General features: G+C 41.1%; 1 protein-coding gene across 1 annotated transcript in view; it reads right to left on the reverse strand.

Moving 5' to 3' along the window:
* LOC308197859 (uncharacterized protein) overlaps positions 1–9,259 on the reverse strand; it is a 365,283-nt gene extending 356,024 nt beyond the window's left edge. Inside the window, exon 1 of the mRNA XM_080599061.1 lies at positions 8,795–9,259. Coding sequence (XP_080455187.1) covers positions 8,795–9,034 — 240 coding nt within the window. The 5' untranslated portion in view covers positions 9,035–9,259. The remainder of the gene's footprint in view (positions 1–8,794) is intronic.
* Between the last annotated feature and the right edge of the window lie 12,836 nt (positions 9,260–22,095).

Consider the following 22,095-nt stretch of genomic DNA (forward strand, 5'->3'; position numbering starts at 1 on the left):
CAAATAGCTTCAGTGCAATGTACAGCAAGAGTAGCTCAGCCTCGCATCACTCAGCCCCATCTTTAGTAGGTCATCCTCTGACTCTGGAAGTGGCAACTCACAGTGAAAAAGCTATATCCATCAGTACAAGAATTTGTACAGTGCTTTAACTCGGCTTTCAGGAGCAGTGGACAACTTAAGCAGGAGTAGCAGTAGTTTCACAAACACAAAAGAAGCCCTACTGAAAAAAAAAGAAAAAAAAAGAAAGAAAAAAAAAAGAAAAAAAAAAGGCCAAAGAATCAGGAAGTGGAGGAGTAAATGACAGTGGTACAGAGAAGAGATGTGTCTCCTTCCATTTAGACAAGCAGACATACTCTTACAATTTAATGGATTATAAGGACTCAAAGATATTTACTGTCTAGCCACGTAAGTACATTCCAGCTCTTGATATGCTTTTAGCATTGAAACCAGTCATATATTACATCAATGTGATTCTTGTTTGTTGAAATAAGTGAATAATTTGGGGAGCATATTCAACTCACTGTTTTAACATTCCCTTGTTTCATCTGTTCTCAATTTCCACAATACGCTGTTTGGAAAACTACAGCTGGAAGTACATGCTGGTCAGACAGATTGGTCAAGAAGTCTAACATCTTAGCTAATCTGCCCAGCTACATGTTAAATGAGTAACATGCAGGCTACGCTGGTTTTTACTCTGCTTGTTATTTCTTAGTATGCCGAGTTCGAGCAATTCGAGGACATAATTCAGCTGAGCCAGTTTAATGGCCCATTTCTGCCCAAAGGTGCAACTCCATCCCGCTGCGTGCACACCATGGGATGTCCCCATCCCCTTCCTCGCCCTGGCACCTGGCTGCCTGCCAGTACTGGTCTGCCTTCAGAATGAGCCAGCTGGGGGAGCTAAACGGGCAGAAGCCATCCATTTTGTTGGTTGTGTCAACCTTTTGCGGTTTCAGGGCCCTCAGCTGGCTCCCTGAATGGTCAAGACAGAAAAAACACGAGCATGAAGCCAGGGAAAAGAGGTAGGAGCAGACTGTTGTATCATAAAACCTCATCGTCAGAGTGTGCCTGGTGATGACTTCACTCTTGTTCTTCTCGTGAAAAGTTAAATAGTTCTGAAATTGACAGAAATACTGTTTTCATTGCTAACACCTATACCTTCTGAAGTTACTGCTTCTAATATTCAGTGGAATAGTTACTAAACCTATTTTCCACTAAATCTTTTAAACCGTAATTTTTTTCAATTATAGGGCCTGAAATTCAGCTAGTCGGAGATAGCCAGGCAAAACAGAAACAACAGCCATCTAAACCCCCATAATATTGACTTGAAACAAAATACAACAGTGTTTACTTTATTGCTTTGGCGTGGGTTGGTTTGTTTGCAGTCAAACCATAATTTATACTGGCTCCTCACATATTGATATGTCGAGGAAATAAACAGTAAATACTATTTCCAATCCATCTGCTTAACTTGTTAGAAAAACAACAGTCAGAGGCTTTTCAGAACTGTATTTTTTTCCTGTACAAAACCAAACAGGGAACGAGGTTTCTGTTACGCTTGAAGTGCTCTGTGTGTACGTTTGGATGAAGTATCGCTCCAGCCTGAGTTCCCAGCTCCCGCTCCAGCCCCGGTCCTGGCAGAGGTTTGCAGAGCTCGCAGCGAGTGAGTGACAATCGTCTGGAGGAGACCCACGGCATCTGCGAGCCTGGCGAGAGCCATCGTAAGCTGCGGTCGGCTCTCCTCGCTGTTTCTCTTTGTCTGACACACGCCTGTGCCATGTAGAGAAAATGTCGCACACCTAACCGGGAGCTTTCTGTCAACAGCACTAGAGGAGATTGGGGCTGGCTCCGTCCTCGCTGGTTGTGGAGTGGAAGATACTCTGCTGGTACACACCGAAAGATCTTTGCCTTGTCTTCAGTTCCTCACAGAGAGAGAAAGGAAGGTGCTTGTCTAACATTTATTCTTGAAAATCCATCGAGGAACGCACAGCTTACAAGGGTTTTACTGAGTCAGAGACACTTCTGCAGAAAGCGGCCTGGTTAACTCCGCTCAACCCCAGCACTCTCACGAGGTTTAAGCATGCATAACACTGAAGTAAAACGGCCTCACAGTGTCTTACCCAGCCACGGTTTTTGGGCATTCAGCAACATTATCTTCTAGTATGTACAAAGGCCTATAGCAAAAAGTTGTACTTAAACATAAAGCTGACATAGCCCCACTAAGATGTTACAGCCATCTTGGCTAGCAGGTCACAGACACCAAGGGGGCACAGTGCTTCTTTGGCGTGAGTTAATCAGTTCAGAAAACCAAAATAAAGCTTCATTAAATAGAAATAAAGAAAAGACTTGGCTTACCATGGCTCAGGTGAGTGCCAGAGGTGATTGGAAGGAGCACCCAGTCACCAGCAAGTGAAGCAGAAAGGAGGGGAGAGGGGAAGAAGACCAGGTCCCCTTTTGGGCCTCAGCCACCAAGCAGGGAGACAAGACAGTGGAGTATCACTGCATCTGTTAGGATGCCTGCTCTGCTTAAAGACAGAATAGTTTGGAAAAACAGTTCCTTCTCTTCAGATTGTCATTTTCTGAGTCTAAGTAACTTTACTGCCAAAGAACTAGGGAGGGGAAAAAAAGATTCGTTGGCTCCTGTAAAATAAGATAAAGCTAGCAGCTTTTAAGAGTGCAATTATGCTGCTTTCAACATCTAGGCCAGCAAAGCAATACCTGTTTTTAAATACTAAAATTGTCGAGGTGGATATGTGTTTTACATTCAAACCCCAAGGTAGATGACGAGACAATTTAAACCACTGGAATTGCAGAACTATTGTTGAAGCCAGTAAAAATATTTCATAATTACTTTTTGCTTCCTTTTTTTTTTGCCAGTATCAAATACCATCATTGTTAAAGTTCAGCAATATGCCACTTTTCAACACTTTGAGAAAAAATGCTGACCTAACTAAAGATCAGTACTTGAAACAGTGGGCAATGGCAGGAAGTTTCTCACATGTAAGTTAGGAGCTTCAAAACAAGTTTCAGAAACTCACAAGATTGTTGATACCATGAGATATATGAATGATTTTATTTTCTTTCTGTGATTTGGAGTATTATCCTACAACACCCACTCAGAAGAATTTTTCAATGTATTCTAGATGCACTCCATATAAACAAATTGAAATCTATACTATATAAAATAAATTGACAAACTTTGCATTTCTTTTTGTAGCCTGTCTTGGTCAACTGCAGATCTTTTTTTAAAAAAGATTTAATGTTTTCAATTTTTTGTTTAATTTCCTTTCTTCTAACAATGAATTAAAACACATAAACAGGCTACAGCTGTTTAGCCTTCTAAATTCTGACACCTCCTCCATCTGGGACCATAGTCTCTTTTTCCTTTTCTCTTTGACTTCTTGTAGACTGAAAGACAATACTTTTGTCTGCATCTACTGCTAAAAGCCATTTCTCCCCGCCACAGACCAAGCCCCTTGCGTCTCATTAAGCACATTTACATTTGGCTCTTAAAATCCCAAACAGACCATTTCATGCCTAGCAGTAGTGTACTGATGAAAGAAGCACTCTACTCATGGCTTCATTAATGACACATGGTATTACCCCATTATGTTGGGGGGGGAGGGGACATGAACACAATCTTATTTTTAAAAAAACTGACTGCCCCGTTACAGGCATTTATAAAATAATCAGTATTTTTTCTGTAGTGGGGAACAATTAAATTTAAATAAAGGCCTCATTAAAAAAAAGTAAAATTTTGCATTGTGGATTAATTCAGCTGGGTGGTGGTGGTGTGGTTGTTGTCTTTTGTTGTTGTTGTTGAAGCTCCTCCTAAAGTCAATCAAGAATGGTTACTTTCTCAGGAAGTTATTAGCAGCACTGAGAGTCCCAAGGTATGCAAGCCACTCGATGCCATCAGTCTTCCTGAAGCCATCTGATTTGATCATGAATAGCAGGCATACTGGATCACCACAATCTAATTAAATACATTTAATCAACTCTGAACCAATTCCTTCCAGAAGTCCCCGCTGAACCTTTTCAGGTGGCAGGAACGTCAGGAATTCCTGATTCCGGCACACAGCAGTAGGAAGTCATTCCAGACTGGCTCCTGGAACTCATATTGGCTTCCGCTCGTGGGTTTCTGTCGGACCGATCCTGTGGTAGCATAAAATAAACAAAAAGCCAAGAAGGAAGCAGGCATTCGGGAACCCAGCCCTGAATCACTCAGGGTATGAGAGAGCAACTAGTGTCTTGCGTCACGCTCCAGGCTGACACAAAGCACAACCTGTAGGCCGCAGGCACTGCGTGCTCCCCACAAGAAGCTACCTGAAGTGACCTGGCCGTGCTGCTTCAACTAACTGTATGCTCTGTGCACCTCCGGCATGTAGATTCAAGAAAAATGAGTCGCATTAGGCTAATCTGGAGCTGACAAAGGAAGTCAGGTCTGTCCCCAGAGTGAACTGTCACATTTACCTTTACAAGAGGAGGTGGAATGAGCAGGATCTTGGATGCTTCTGCAGGAGCTTACAGCCTACAAATCAAGGTCCAGTAGACATTGAACATCCAAAATATGGCTTTCAAATAATGGACAGCTATTATAATCTCCAGTTGACGTAACTAAACAGTGCTCAGATCCCTACATAAAACTTGTCACCAGCACCAGCTTTAGCTGTATTATGCCTAAGGGTATGCCACCACCAGAAGACATTGTGTCAGCCACTCTAGTGATCTCAAAAGCACAAAGCAGGCCTCCCCACCATAACATGGACAGTATTAACATGGGCTCAAAGTCTTTTTCCATAGTTAGGAGGACAGTGCTAATCCAACACCAATAGCATCCATTCACCTTAAAAGACAGTTTCTTGATTTTATTTTATTAAGAGTATTAAGGTCGTTTGTACAAAATCAACAATTTTTCTATCAATTAGCAAATATGATCTATAATGTAAAAAAATGTGAGATTATTAAAAACCAAGGACCTTAAATGTATATTATCTCAAGAAAATCTGTCAAAGGAGTACCAGCTAGCTCCATGGTGCCAGGTCCTTACAAGCCTACAGATATAGTGAGCACATTATAAAAGTAGTAGCCTGAAGTGCCCTCCTTCCGTTCAGAGTCACAAGTCAGAAGGCTCAGTTTAGCCCTTTGAAACATTCTTCTCCACCCACAGAAGCTGCAAATTTCATCTGAGAAATTCTGCCTGTGGTACAACCAGCAAATTCCTCAGCTGGAAACAAAGGAGCATTGCTGTCATCCAGCAATTGTGGGCTGAGGAACTTCCTGCCCCCAGCCAACAGAAGAACTCCCCTGCTAGTGCTGCAATCAGCATTCACCAACCTACTTCCCATTCTCTGTTCTGTGGCCAAACTTGCCTCCAGCCAGAAGGAAAAATAGGCAGTCTTCTGCCTGCATTTCCCCTTTATTATCCTTACCCATGCACACAGAAGATAATAACTCAGAACAAATAATCAGACAAGGTGAAATAATCGGACAATTTCAAATGTAAGAGCTGTCTGACCTCTTTTTCTCTTAAATCCTTATTCTGATTTCATTTGTTTCTGTTGTCCCCTGTCGTTATCACCTGTCATACAGAACACCCAGCATGAAGACAATCTCTATCACAGAAATCCTCCTCAAAAATCCCCAGTACCTCTTCTGCCTCTTTTTCTGTAAGGCAAAAGTTTGAAGCACCGAGACCTTTCTCTGGAGATCTTAAGAATCTCCAGTTCAAATAAAATCTATAACCTTTGTCACATGCACCCAGAAAAGACTCACTTAATAGAAATGAATCTCTTCCTGCTACTTAAAGTAATGAAAATGCTGCAATATACTATTTGCAGCTGGCTATGCATAGACAAGCAGAAGAAAAGCTCTTCCTTCCTTCTTGACCCAGACAGACCTCTAACTGCAATAGGTATTTGAGTCTCTGTGTTGTACTTCCTGAGCAGCGTCTCCTGGCTGTGCCTAACTGATGTGAATAACAGTATCTGGTTGACTATTTGAGTCATTTTTCCTTGAAATGGCTTTACTTCTGAACTGCAAAATAGAAAGAAGCGGAAAAGTGCTTTCAGATATCACTTGCAATAGAGCACTGAATAGAGGCAATCTCAGAACTTAGTATGAGCTTTACTCAAACTCCTTTTTAAAATGTATTTCTTCTGTTGATGCCTACAGAAAGTTGGGCAACAAATGATGGTTGGTAAAAGGCAAAAGACTCAAAAATCTTGTAAGCACTCAGCCATGCTTTAGCCTGACTGGTGCAACCATACAACTCGATTGTTGTGTTAGGCACTGGAGATCCGGATTCAAGTAAATTCACTGCTGCAGAGTCTGCAAAGTCCTCTTGGATAACCAGGAACATCACAAGGACTTACGAAGTTCCTCAGTTTTTCCAGATTATTCAATGGTCATGAAAGTGACAAACGCTCAGCCACCAGTGTTTTTTTTCCAATCTATTTTTCCATGGAAATGGATATTTAATTATTTCAATTTAATATCCAGTTATCCTTTGTATATGTAGGTGCTCCACTTTTAGCAATGGATTTTTTTCAAAAAGTTCAGGGGGAAGAAAACTAGAGTTACATGCCTCTGGTAGGACTAAATATTATAATCACTTTTCATGCATTTTTAAATGTTAATTTTGCTTGAAATATTTAGCTGATTTCCTCACACCTATGAATAAATAATCCCATGCCTACGTGTATATTATTTGTATGCACAAAAAAATACAGCAATGAATCTTAATTCTTTTTTGCATCATCCAGCAGGTTGCTGTTACCCAGAAGATAGGAGAGCAAGAATGTGAAATGGAATAGATCTTACTTCTGAGGGACGACTATGTTTTTGAAAAATCCAGGTGATAGATGGCTGATGCCATCACACTGTGTTTTATAGGCAGCTACTAACTGAAATTTTGCTTTCCCAGGGGAGTTTGTCAAGACTTGTAAGAAAGTTACTTAAGTTTTCGCTTTGAAGACATTCGGAACAACTATAAAAAGCTTCCTACAGCAGGCACTCAATGTGAACCATGGTAAAAGTAATTGCTTGGGCACTGCAATAAAAAATAGGAACCATGTGATCTCCATACTACCTAAAAATGAGCAAAAAGGCAAGGAAAGCCTCTCGTACTGTTACATGAAATACAGTCAGTGGTCCTGGAGTCTGTTGCACATGCTATTAGGTGAGCTTAATCATTTTCCCTCAAACTACATATTTCAGCAAGAGACCGCTGTATTCAACAGGTTATTCAGGTACTAGAAATCCAGTCTTCTGCTAGCAACCTCTGCTTTGCTAACACATCCTCAAACTCCTCTCCTTTGAAATAATAAAAATATTTAGCAGCTCAAAGTGATTCCTCTCCTGCTGAGGTTCTACTGAAGTCAGTGGGGACCTTTCTATGAATTTTAAGGGGCAGGAAGAATAGCAACTGATGTCTCATGCTCATAGTTTTGTTCCTGTAGCAATACAAACTGGGCATAGGTAAGAACCACTCACAGTACAGCCTGCATGAAAACAGAACAGGGGAAAAAAATGTTCTGAGCTGTTCCAGGGACAGATTAAATTTAGGAGCCAACCAAAGGAGAAAAACCTCAGCAGCTGGACTGATGATGTCTCTCCCTAATCCCTCCCATGCTGACCATCGCTGCTTTATTTTTTCTGTAGGCATTACTGGGAAAAGAAGAATGGATGACAATATTTATATACGGCTCCTGCCAAGGTTGAGGGGGAGCCTGAGAGCAACACCGAATGTTGACTTACTGGAAGGTGTCAGAGTCAGCCCTAACATCAACAGTAATTCTGTTAACATCTGGGGCTCTGCCTGTCGCAGGATGCAGTCACAGTTCCCAGCACCCTTCCAACTGCAGCCTGGGCTCTGACATCTGATAAAAAATGTCACAGGTGAGTAGTGGAGACTGGCTCAAAAAGTGAAAGACTATCATTAAGGATATGTCACTACTGTTTTCAGTCCAGGAAGTCAGGTCATTTTGGGTTCCCATAAATAGAAAGTGACAAGCCAGGAAAAAAAGACTCAGATTTTTGTTGCACAATCCTTCTCCTCCTCTTCTTGATTTAATGCCAATGTAACCAAAAAATTGACCTACAAGAGCTCAGATTTCCTTCCTGTTTCTTCACTCCCATCTCCAAGTTTCAAACTAGTGACTTTATGTTATCTGTAAACCCTGTCATAGTTCTCTTCAACACAGTTAAAAACAGTGCTGAATGAATCAGCACTTAAAGAATGAGCTAGCGCCCTCCAAACACCATCAAAGGTTATATCAACATGGTGAGGGCTTTTTAGCATGGTTTCCTACAAAAACAAGGCTAATGTAAATATATTAGTTACCGGTATGCCTACGATCCTGTTTTCCCACTCTGCTAATAATTTTTGAACCACTGGCCAATTTCAAACCTTTTGAATGAAAGGATGGATATCTCAATGCCAGTAAAGGCAGCTGGAGGGGAAATCAGAGATACCCAAAACACTGACCCTGCTGTGGGCATCAGACTCAAGTTGGAGGTGCTAAGATGAAGTTTCCTAAATCACAGTTGTAATCAGTGCTAATTCCTTTTGTTTCAGAAAAACAATTTCAACCTTATCCTGAAAAGGACCAAAAGCACTCAGGCAGTTGTTTGGTTTCATGAAGGAGCCATGACAAAGAGTTGAGAGGCAGCAAGGCAGGACTACTAAGGTCTCTGGACTAAACCCCGTGCTTATTTCCTTTGCTGTCACAAGGCAGGAATGGGCAATTCACGTGCAAGTCTTCAGAAATTTTAGCTGGCAACCTATTCCATTTACCTCAAGCTCCACAATGCCTTGAACCAGAGCATTTGCCATTAACAAGACAGTAATCCTCAAGGGCAGACTCACTGTGACACGGATGTTCCTACAGCCATGTCCTGAAGCAAAGACTGCAAGCAGTAAAGGATGAGGGTTCTTGAGCAAGTCAGAGTTCCCAGACAAAATAAAGACAAGCAGCCATCTACACTGGTACCAGCACATCCCGTAACACTCCACACCATAAAGACTACTTCTCATGTATTCTTGACAAAACTGGTTCCCTCTTTGAGTCTTTCACCTTCAGTGTCATCTGTCGGCCTCCCCTCTAATCACACCCAGCTCACGCTAACAGCGCCCATCTTGTCGGCTTCCCAGCATGGCCATAGTGCTGCCTTTTGGCTTCTTTCTGCAGAGTGGAAGTACATTATGCTATTAACTTCTAATGGCAAGCCCTCACTGCATATTAATAAGGCAGCCAATGAATAGCACATACTTTATTATTTCTACCGCAGCTAGCACAACAGGCTAAGGTGATAGACAAGTACTGGAAAAAAAGCTAAAAGGTATGAAAAAAAAAAACCTACATATGCTCCAAGTTGCTGAAAAACATGTTATATCCAGGCAGATATTTTAGGCTTCCATACAGTGACAGGTGCCTACATTATGCTAGAAGTCTTTAATCTATGAAATTGGATTTGCAGCCAGTGCTTTGAGAAGAACGAATGCACCTAAAAGCCACAAAGACCTGCATTCTCTGTACATTTAACTGGCACAATTTTGTAGGACTTAAATAGAACAGTAAAGAAGAGCACACGTGCTCTTTGTAAATTTTCTCCAAGTTTTAATGGCCACAAAGTAGAATAGAAGGGAGAAATTGGACGGGATTTTGTTTTGATTGTTATTCTTACTGTTTTGGGTGAGTTTGCAACTAAGCAAAGCTTCAACAACGTGTAACTTTTTCCTTGGAAAGCTGACCTGCAATCAGCACATTTCAATAGCAAACAAATTGTTATTAATTCAACAGAGGCTAATAGCTAATGGTTCAGGCATGAGTTAAATCAAACTATTACCAACGGCTTCCCTATTCAGTATGTCTGTTTTGACTGTGAAAACAAAAACTCACCAGCTGTACAGAAAGGATTTTTTCCTGCAGTCTCCAAACAGAGCAGATTATTTCACCACAAATGCTGGCAAGTCTTTGTCTGACAGACAGAATTCCTTACTTGGTCAAATCTTTTCATTACAGACCTGTTAACTGAAAGCATTTGGAAGGTTTTACTTATCCCAGATAAAATATACGTAGGAAATGACTGTAAATCATGGTTAAGTTCAAGCTCTGTGGAGAACACAACCCCAACCACTCAGTTATTGCATCAGGGTGACCACCCAAACCGCTTCTGGAATTCAAAATCAGCTGTTTCACTACAGTTTCCTCCCAAATCCGAGCTACCAAGTATCTTTTATCATGTGGACTTCCATATATTCCCCTACAGACCCTAAAACGCACTCAGCAAGACAACGACTGTTCAGCAGTGTGATAATCATTTTTTACTGTCTAGTTATATTTCCAAATATTTTAAAGCCCAAAGGACAAATTTCTAGTAATTATTCTAAAATAAGAGTTACTGGAGTTACAAGGAATGTGTATTTTGAACACTGCAGTACCAGTTATAAAACAAAATGATCCTAAGATGATAAAATGCAGCTGTGGACATGGTTCCACCAATTCAAACAGTATTTATTTGTTTAAGCACTACCAAAGAGTTTCTTCCATTTAACATCAATTATCAACTTTTAAACCCTAACAGACACTTTTACACATGAAACTTGTGTTAAAAATAAACAAATAAAACACCTACTCTCCTCCCCTCTCCTGGCAGTGTGGTGGAAACACGTAGCCCGGCACTGACCACTAGCTCAGACTGCCTTCTCATCGCTTCTCGAGGAAGATTCTCTCGCTGTTATTGACTGCTATGAATGTCTACAACTCCCTATTACATAAATGCCAATGGTGAAGGAAGAAGAGAAGTTCCATAAGACACAGTGAGCAAACTTCTCAGTGGAAGATGCATCTCCTGTCTGACCTTATTGTCCCTGAACTAGAATGACAGTGAGATTCAGCATTCAAACTAACTAGCAAATTTATGCTTTAAAGTTATTCTAGCAAAAGCATTAATCCCTTCTGCCCTTTTAGTAACTGGTTATTTATTTTCATTGAGAATCTTAGCAATTAATATAAAGTGTGCAATTTTAAGCCACAGAAATTGTTACTTTGGTTTTAGTAGGATATAGGAGTTACCATAAAAGTAAATCACTAGAGCAGATCAGTTCCTTATGCCACAAATGTGAAATGGAAGGGATTCATCCTTCACTAGATTCCTTTGAACACTCAAAAAGCCTAAAATAAAATAAAAATAGAAAAAGGAAAAAGGAAAAAATACACAGCCAAACAGCTCAAAAATCTCTGGGACAGAATCTGCAAGCAAGAGTGACTATGCACATAATGCCTGTCCAGCACACTCACGTTTTTCTTAAAATTCTAAAGGAAAACAAATGGTAAATGACAGAGCAATCTCTTAAATCAAAGCCTTTTGCCTCTGTGAATCCTTCCAGAAACACAAGACAGCGTTCTTAAATGCTAGAAGCTCTCAATCTGGTGTCTCAGGTCAGCCTCTGAAGAGGAGTAATTCACTGAAGAAGACGGTGATGTCAGCGCTAAACATGAGATGGCGAGGATCCAGGAAACTTGTTCGTTCTGCAGCCGTTCAGGAACAAATATTTAACTTGGGAATCAGCAAGGAGACCAGCTTGGAACTGGCAAGGGATCTCTGTAGAGAGGCAAAGCAGGAATTATATAAGAAATGCAGGTCAGCCTGCAAGAAACAGGTCCTGTTCTGCTCGTTCCTCCAGCTCTTCCACCTAGCCCAGAGCATTTGCATCAGTCACGCTCCTGCATTTTGCATCCACTCTGCTGAGACCGGGAGCATCCTTGCCACCTCACATGGTGGCTGGGCCTCAAAAATGCAGAAGTACTGCCCGCTGGGAAAAAATAACTTCAGTGAAATTACTGTACGTTGGAATAAAAAAGTAACCCTTTTCTGAACCCGCCGTGGCCTGAAACTCTTCGTATCAGTGTGAGTCTGGAAGACCTGGTATTTTATGTCCACTAATTCCCACTTTCTGCCAGCACAACACTCACAGGCGCACCAGCACGGCTGACCTCCCCAGGGGCTGATAATCACGGACGTGCCAACTTCATCAAAGCACAACTCCAACTGAAAACTTGAGCTACCCAAGCCTTATTTCTTTCATGCAATATTTTCACAGCTGTCTTAGTATTCTTTATTTTTTCTGGAATATCTGTATCAACAGCCATACCCTACTTTAAAAATTGCCACCCAGTATGAACACAGCTTTCTTGCTTTGTGTTAAAATCAGCAAAATCAGGCAAAGTCAACTCCATTCTCAAAATGAGAATTTCTCTTCATGCTTATCCCCCAGAAAAATCGCACTAGGGCTTTTCTTCCTTCTTGACTGGCCTTCTTGGAGGTACCAATTGGTAAGGCAGACTTGCAAGATTTGCTAAAACAGAAATAGCAGTGGGTCGAGGAAATTTCTCCACTTTAGGGTTTCCTCAGGTCTACTGGTTACAAATTCACCAGGATATAGGTTAGAAAATGTTTAATTCTGCGTGACGCTGCCACTTATCCTCTTCACTTACAGATTGGGAAATTTTCATCTGCAGCTTGATGGATAATCAGTACATCATTTTTGCTCCAAATTCATAAGAATTTATCAAATATTCTCCTTTCTCTGCAGTTTGAAGTGAAGGAGCAAGAGCAGTTCTAGGCCCTGCCCGCTGCGGGCTCTGGCCTTTCGCAGATGACCACGCATGTGGGTGCAAGGCCCAAGACACAGGGCAGGAAACATCACATTGGGAAAGAACGAGCTTTAGCAAATGCAGAATAACTCAAAGGATGAAGAGACAAATCTGAGCCCTGATGTAAAGAGCTGGAAAAAAGAACAGGAGGGCAGATAGGAACCGCCCTGGTGTGGGCAGCTCGAGCACAGGGCCCCGAGCTGCTGCTGCTACCATCACAGCCACCAAACCCAGGAGCTCACCGTATGCCACCGACCCCTCTGACTTTTCCTACAAATGCTTTCATTTGGTATTCACCACCATTTACTTCCTCCTTCCTCTTCTTGACCAAATTTTTTTTGATGTCTGTGGAGCCACGGGTTTTTCATATCCCAGCTGATGCTTTCAGATAATTCCCAGTTTCCAACACCATTCCCCACATTAGGTTGCACTCCCAAATGCATCCTGTAATGGGATGCATTGGTAGGACTGGAAAATTATTCCCCTTGATGTGGCGTGTATACATAAATGTGCGAGCACACGGGTGCATGTGCACATACATTTGTGTACATAAACCGTACTTGCACAAGGTGAGTGTAACCAGACTGTGATTAGTACCCACGGATACGCCAAGCAGTGCTGCCTTTTAGAGTGCCACAGAAGCATTCGTCTTTGTCCCCTGGAATTAGCTTAGTCCATGTGGTAACACAAGCCTCCTGTGTTAAGGAATAAACATTTACATTTTTAGATGACTGGCCTTTGAAGGTTCATTATCTACATGCAACAATTTTCTAACCAGAAAATCTTTTCAGAGTTATAAAAAAGCGTATTCATACAGGCCTGTAAATGACTGGCCCAGAATTCACTCAACAGCAACCACCAATCTTACTTTGGAGGAGATAAGAGGACCTGGTAACAAGTTCTATTACACTCAAGAGAAAACTGAATATAAAGCTCCTGTCTTAGCAATTTAAGTGAAAGTGTTGCCCTTCTGCATGGCTGAAAGCTTCACACTGTGCTGAGAATAAACTTGCAGACAGCAATGACAGCTGTGGGAATGATGCCACATATTAAAATGTTTAAAGTTTCCTCGTGGATGACAACAGGAGAAGTCACCCAGCAGAGCATCGCTCTGCTCAGGTACAGGTCAGCTGAGATGAGGAGGAACATTCTGGGGTAAGACCGTCATGCAGGCAGAAAAACAAACCCGCATTAAGTTTTTAGACATAAACCTTTCAAGTAAGGAAGGACGCTTAAAAAAAATAAAATAAAATAAAATAAAAAAGATTAAAATTAAGAAATGATTGAATTCCACATTAAGGTAATCCATTTAGTCCATAAGCAGAGATACATCTTGCTAGAATAAAATGGAAAGCTTGTAAGTGATCTCTAGAAATTACAAAAAACTTGCAAATAGGTAAATAAATGTGCATCAGGCATCCCCTTACCCTATTACCGATAAAAGGAAATAGTGATGCTGAGCCATTTGCACTAAAGAAAGGTTAGCATATAGCAGACATAACCTTTTAATCCATTCACCTAAAATTATGTGAAAGATGCTGCGTTGTGATGGTCTCTAAGATCATCGAATCTGCTAACCATCAAATCTGGAAACTGTAGGTTTCAAGCAAGATTAGAGCAAGGAGAAGGGAAGACGCCTTATTTCGGAATCCCTGTTTTGCACACAGCCACTTGCGCCTATGTGTTAAATCTCAGTCGGGTGCAAAATCAGAACACACACCCAGAAAGCACACCAGAAAGCTGCTGCCTGCTGCAGTAGAAAGTTGTGTCCCGTAACCTGTCTTTGCAGAATCACCAACAGGAGCATGAAAAGCCAAAGTGCTGTCTATAAGGATGGGGTTGCTGCATGCAGCAGGCAGCTCAAGCACTGGGACTCGAGCGGCACCTTTCCTGCCTTCCGGGCCCCGTGGTGCTGCCAGCTGAGAGACTTGTGCAGGATCCCATTCTCCTCCATGAAAAGCAACCCACACGCAAAGATGCTGTCTTATCCCAGATTATATTTTAGCCCCCTCTGCCTATCTTGCCTTAGCCAAGAGGAGAAAAATGTTTGCATACGAAGCAACAAATCAATTTTCTCAGCCTGGTACGGAGCCAGTGTTTGCAGCCCTTCTAGGCCTGAGGGCTGCACCAGAGGCTGATTTACGAACGGAGGATAAACATCCCGAGCTTCGCAGAACGCCACGGAGTGCACGTTGGACAAGGCTTTGTGTGCATGTGTTTACTTTTCGCTGCAAAAGCTGCCATGATGTAAGCTGCCCTGGCACTTTCCGCTCCCGTGCCTCCCCTCCGCTCAGGGCAGGAGCTTGGTGGGTGCAGGAATGGCTGGAATGTGGTTGTTGTAGCACAGTTTTCTGCTCTGCAATCACTTGCCGCTTCCTGTCAGACTGCAGGGAAAAAAACAGGCTTCTTTTAATAGCCAGTACTTTTCTGACTAATCCCCAGTTCAAAATGCAGCTAATGCCCCTTTTTCCTGGGATAAAAGAATGTTTTATTAATGCAAATTATGTAAATGAAAAATATTTTTAATTCTTTTTTTTTTTTCCATTGATTGACTTCTTTTTATACCAGGACTCAAGCAGGTAGGTCTCCGTATCTTATCCATTATCTATTCCTGTGTACATATTTTGCAGAACAAAGACATGGAAATCGGGAATCCAGTTCCCCGATCTCGGTGCTCCGTGCTGTCACAGCCACACGAAGAGCGAGCAGAACGAGATTCGCAAGGAATAACCTCCGGATGGGGGACTTTCCCAGTTGTCATCAAGCCAAGGGAGCAACTCCGCGATGTTTCTCCCTGAGCCCTTGTTACCAGGGCAAAAAGAGACCATTCTGCTGCAACCAGAGAAGAAAAAACCCTCCCGGCCTTCATGTGCCTGCTCCAACCTCCCTGCACGAGCCCTGGCTTATTGAATAGGTTGCAACAAGCCAGAGAAACCCAGTCTAGGTTTTTCTCAGCACCACCAGGTCCTCTGTAAAACAGGCAGGTTTTGAAGTTTGGCTTGTTGTTCCTCAAAAGGAACTTTTTTTTTTTTTCCTATGTTCCAGTCTATTATAATTAATACAAATTTTTCATCACAGCAGTAGTGCAATCCTTACATCTAGTCTAACGTCAGAGCAGCTGCCCTCAGCTGTTTGGCTTTAAAAACCAGTTTCTTATTGCAAGATTTACAGTTGCTTCATATATGGCATTTTCATCTGTCGGATGACATCTGAAATTCATTACTGCTTTACAAGACTCCAGTTTGCATTGTTAGATATGTTCCTTAAATGTCACTTACAGAGGTTAGTGCCTTTGAATATCTAAAGGCAACTGCAGCTGTATCTACCTAAAAAAAGAAAATGAGTGCCATTTATATTGTATTCACGATGCTAAAACCAAAAGCATCTATGGATTCCAAATTATTGAAGTATGCAGCTATTTTTGCTTCCACTATAATTGTGATGAAAATAACCACCAAAAAATAGCAGCGTATTTCATAACAAGCGGCACAGTGTTAAAATCCCATCCTATTCCTTGTTGATATTTTCCCCGGATTTTTTCAAGGCATGAAGATATGAATCTGCAGATTTTGATTCTAGAGAGTTTACACCCTAAGTTGAAAGTCACAAGACCTGCAAAGCACTACCCTCAAATGTTCATAGCCCAAACTGCTCTTTTCTGATAAGAAATCAAAGGGAAGCGGCGGTTAGGCTTAGCACATCTCTATCTCCCCTAGAAACTTCCCATCAGGGCATTTTTGCCAGATCACAGGAAAGAACATTATGTTATTCCAGCCATTTCCAAACTGGCTCTTTCCTAGTACAGTCCCCAGTTTGGGGCATCATTTTGTTATAAATTGAGGTCAAAAAAATGAAGTGTGACCAGATCTCAAACTGTGCCGTCCTTCACAGGGCTCTACATGTGCTCCCCGCGCAGCTCCGTGCCATTCCTGCTAGCTAGGATCCTCTCTGCTGTTTACAGTCTTGGAATATTCGCAACTAGAAGGCAACTCTGCACAAATTGTAATGAGAAAAATCAGCCACAGAAAGTGTTAAATAATGGCACTTTGGAGCTACAACAGCAACACAAAACACGTTCTCTTTCACAAGTACATTTTTAATGCAATAATATAGAGTGTTAGTTAAACAAAGATGTTGGCACCAAAGAGACTGCAAAATTATTCAAAATGAGTGCTCATAAAGGCTAATGTATGGAGAGCACTTAGTAGTAGGCTTTGTTTTATTTCAAAGTTCAGTGCCTTTAAGCCGCAAGGCAGTAAGAAGCAGACTGTGCAGCTATCTGCACTAGACCCCAATTATCAAATGCACGTCCCAAACTCCCCCCGACTTCAGGGGCTCCACATGGCAGCAGGCTGTTGGCACTTAAGGCTAATATGAAACACGAATTTATTATGAAAAAAACAAATCTCCCACCACTGCAAGCTGCATCAGGCCATCGCCCAGCTAATCATGGGCATGTATTTCCTCTTCACAGTGACCAAATTCATGAAATCACAACACCAGAGCAGCCACTATAATATTTTGCCAGTATAATTTGAGGCTATTTTTCAAAAAAAATCATATCAGAAGGAAAACAGCTGAGTTTTGAACATTTATTTTGCAGAATGAATCAGGTTTTTTGTAGTGAGACTTTCTTTAATGGCCAATATCTCCACCTCCAACATAATCAGATAACTTTTCTGAAGCTTGTTTGACAACCGCTGGGAGTTTCCCCGTCTAAGCTTGCTTGTTGCTCACTGTGAAAAAGAAATCACCTGCTCGGTGGGTGTTGTCCTCACACATATGAACCCTCTGCAGCACCAAACTATTGTGCAGAATCAAGTAAAACAGGATTAAACTGCAAAAAATGTGAGCTCCTAGCGCTTAACGAAAAATGCCTGGTATACTGAAGTGATGTTTTCTTTAGAACGTGTTCAGAAGAAGTTTTTCTTAAGCGATACATCAGCGGTATAGCTCCATGAAAGTCCTGGTATACATTCTTTACAATCTGAAATTATCGTAGGAAAATATTTTGAGTAAAAAAAAAAAAATCTATAGATTCCCATAGGAAACCACGAACGGCAACAAGATCCTTAAGTGGGAAACGTTTGCTTTTCCAAGCAACGAGAAAAAAAACGTGAAATACGACCAAGGATATGACAGCCAAAGGAAATCAGAGGTACGGGCACCACCCCTGCCGAGCAGGGCTGCCACTGCTGCAGCTCGCGCTCTGCTCTCAGACGGCTCCGACCGTGCCACTGCCGGCTGCAGCAGCCTTACACGTCCTGAGAGGAAAAGCAGGGTGACCTCGAGGACCAAACTCGAAAGGAAATGGTCCCTGCTGGGCAGATACGGGTTGCATCTAATTCAGAGTAAAGGCAAAATGACTTTAAGGGCTCTAGTGCCGCTCCTTGAGATATTTGGATATTCGTATCAGTACCCATCTTGCTTTCCTTGATCGAATCTCATCAGTTTTTTAACAAGTTCGTCCAAAATATCACATTTCCTACTTTTTCTAGGCTCTATAATGACCTTTTGGGGTTTATTGTTTGAATTCTAAGGTTAAATGCAGCAATATTTAATATGTTACTAATTTTGCCATTGCTTCTATTTCAACAGAGGCTATTTATAGCCCAGTGGAAAAAAAATGTATAAAATCCTCTTGGTTAACAAAATATGTAAGTAAGCATCTTCTAAACCATTAATGCATTTTCAATTTCTTTCAGTGCAATTGAAGACAGACTGTGCAGGTAATTATAAACTGGAATACTAGCAACAGGTTTTAAAAAAAAATAGTTCACCTATCACATTACAAAAATAATTGAATGCCTCCAGAAAATTAGATATTCATACAGATCAGTGAACTGCTGTTGTAAATAATTTTACCTATATGCAGAATAAAAGAAAAGGAACTTTGCCTAACTTCTAAGGCAAGAAAATGTTCCAATGTCCTTAGCATACGTATTTCCAAATTTTCTGTTTCCCTACATCACATCATGACTGTGAAGGTTTAACACTTACACGGGGTTCTCGCTGCCGTGTCAGCATTCAGCTGGTTAAGCTTTGACCCTCGGAGCTCTCACCACCCTTAAAACAAACACTGCTGGCCAAACAGCAGGCTGCTCCCTCCAGCTCGGGAGGGAATACCGACACCGAACCATACGCAGAAGAGCTCATGAACAATTTAGGCCCTTACAAACCCAACATTTAGGCACCGAGGGAAAGTTCCTGGAAGAAGACTGAAAGATAAAAACTTAAAATAGGCATTTGCATTGCTAAGACAAAAATGTTCCAGAATCTGTAAGCATCCAGCAAAAGTATGTAATGGCACTGAGAAAAGGAAGCAGAGTATCAGCAGCTTCGCCCTGACGAGGGTGAGGATTTCAGTACGTTTATGACAGCCTTGGTCTGCAAATCCGCAAGTGTGGAACCCATGCTGTTAACTAGTTTGCTCTGAAGTTAGATGTCGCTCTGACCATGAGATGTGTGGAGCGCATTTCTGCTAGGCAGTGATGAGGAAGTTCATGGGTGCCGCTGACCACTGCCATTAGCTACTGAAGGAACACAAACTCTTTAATTGGAGACGAATTCTGAGGTGACACAGAGGGAGAAGTACACGTCCTTTGTGAATTTTACTACACCTGGGAGCTCTCGGCATGTGCACAGGGGATCCACTCGCCATGTCAGGATCACAGCATAACCCTGCCCAGCTGTCCCCTGGAGGAAAACAGATTTTTTAAATATCCATTTCACCATTATCCAGGTTTGGCTCAGCTTTTGTAAACAAACAGAGGAACTACATCAGTTTGTGTTAAACTAGTTAATAGACAGATCCCTGAATATAAAACAAGAACAACACCTACGGATGCGTACAGCATATGTAACTTGCTGTGGAAAGAACACGCATCACCATCCTCCACAATAGGAAGCAGATGAGAACTATAAATACTTCCATTTTTGTAACATATTCGCTTTTTTGCTTCTTGTAATTCAGAAGGTGATAGAGCCCAAACAAGTATGGTACAATGCTAATGCTAATGCTTTCCAAGGTGACTGAATTGTACTGCAAAACTACGCAGACTTGTTCACATACATCCAGCTCACAAGCCTGCGCAGATATTCGCTTGAGAGAAGTCTCATCCGTTGCCCCAGAACTGATACTATATATATGAGTACTAAAAACTAAACTGTGGATGTGGAGCATCCTTTCGCTGACTCTGCTGAAAATCCAGCTTCCTGCAGGGATACAAACACATATTACTCAATGCGAAGTCCACCCACGAATATGCACACTGATTTTTTCTATAAAGATCCCAACCAAAAAAAAAGTTAGTATGCTGTAGAGTCACCGAAACATTTAGGTTGGAAAAGACACTTAAGATCATCAAGTCCAACCATCAACCTACACTGCAAGGTCCACCAGTAAACCACGTCCCTTACGAAAAACAAAAGATACATACACACTTCCGTATTTGACATTTAAAGAGTACACTCATGACATTAATAACCTACCAGAAATGGTAAGCCAGGTAAATATACAGGCATTCACTTCTCTCTTGCATCTTCAACTCCTATCCAAAACAGGTAGCAGCTCTCCACTCTGCAGTTGATCAGGTTTTGTTCACAGCTTCGTATAAGTACATTTATAAATAGTTACGTAAAGATTCAGCTTTTTTCACCATCCTTTAGGACAGCTAATGATCTTTATGGACCCACACTTGCTGGCACTGTATACTCACTAAAACCTTACTCCTCCGTTTTTGTATATTTTAGTACAGTTTCTTGCACAGTTAAGGCTAAGATAGACCAGGGCCCTTACTCCGTTGAACAAAAATTGGTTTACAGAATCTTATTTTTGCTCTGTATTTAATAAACAATGAAAAATAATTTTAAAATGGTAATTGTGGGACTATTATTGACAATCTTGTATACAGGGATTATATTAACAATGCATGGCTCTTATAGCATCATTACACCAACCTAGCATGAAAGTACTGAAGGGCCTTTTTTTCCATAAATCCAATTAGTATTAATTGAAGCTATATCCACATTTTGAAAGAGAAACATATATTAAAAAGTGGCTTATCGTAGTAGGATAATTCACCTATATCAACTCTCAAAACATAAGACTGGTGAGAAAGAGAAGTCAGCCAGTTCCACACTGAGATCATTACTGAGGCAAACCCACTGCTGAACTGCCAGTGCACTCCAAGCACCATGAGGAGAGCCATTAGAAGATGCTCTTGCCCTTGAAATGCTCTCTTTACACAAACTTATCTATTTCAGCGATCATCAGATTTTCTTATCTTTTCTCTAATCAGCATATATTGCTGAAAAACTGATTTAGGGGAATATATATATACACACACACACATTAAATACACCTGCTCACTATATATAGATATACTTAACATTTCAAAGTAAATGATGCAGCAACATACAAGAATCTCTTCATGTATTTCATATCCTGTTTGCTAATAAATCACTTACTGAGAAACTTTATTCATGAAAAACAGAAGGAAAAAGAAAATGAATCAGATTTATTTTAAGAAACATAAAGAAAAGTACATAACAACATCTCTGGAACGGCTCCTTGCCCTTCAGGAAGGATGCATTTCATCCTGTTGAGATGCACACCAATACAGCTTGAAACAGCCAACTGTGCTTTGTGGTAGAGTGGCTGTATGAAATAACATTCACTTTTTGTTTTGTTTTGTTTTGTTTTGTTTTAATTTGACAATTTTTTGGAAACTAGTAATAAGGCAGACAAATGTTCAACCAAGCTACTGTAACACTAACTACTCTAATTTTAAACAGATAGGACACCACAGAATAGAAAAGCCAACAAAAATGCCTGTGCTGACATTGCTTCTTAAAACTGAGATTCTGAAATTAGTCCAAAGACCTTAAGCAATGTTGAAAAGTAAAGAAAGATCACAGTTGAGAGTGGATCATAATGTCACTTACCAGGGATTAGCTTACTGTTGGGTGTTGCATCCGCATGAGCCACAGAATGAAATGAGGCCATGCTATCATCACTGAAATTAAACCATTTTGAAAAATATTTATGCACGTTTACACAGATTGTATAATAACAATATAGAAAGAGATTTAATAATAGGGGGAACAGAAAAGTGTTGCACAAACTGTAGAGTAGGAGTAGAAAGTCTACCAAGAAAACCTTGAGCAATCAATTCTAACTACCATCTATTCAGGAGTGATTTCTGAACAGAAAGGCAAGCTAAATTTGGCAAATACTAATTCTTTATGAATTACTTGCTCACCCTTCACAGAGGGAACCTGAGCATAGTAAGCACTAAATGAAATTTGTCATCCTAGGATTGCCACATAGTGGAATTGTAAACTGGATGCTCACACCTATTTTGCACCCCACATCCAAAGCTTGTATGATGCAACCCTATAAAATTCCCCTTGCTGCTATGTGGTACCACAACAGAAG

Source organism: Anser brachyrhynchus (genome assembly GCF_964034855.1).
Source record: "Anser brachyrhynchus genome assembly, chromosome: 7".
Taxonomy (NCBI): Eukaryota; Metazoa; Chordata; class Aves; order Anseriformes; family Anatidae; genus Anser; species Anser brachyrhynchus.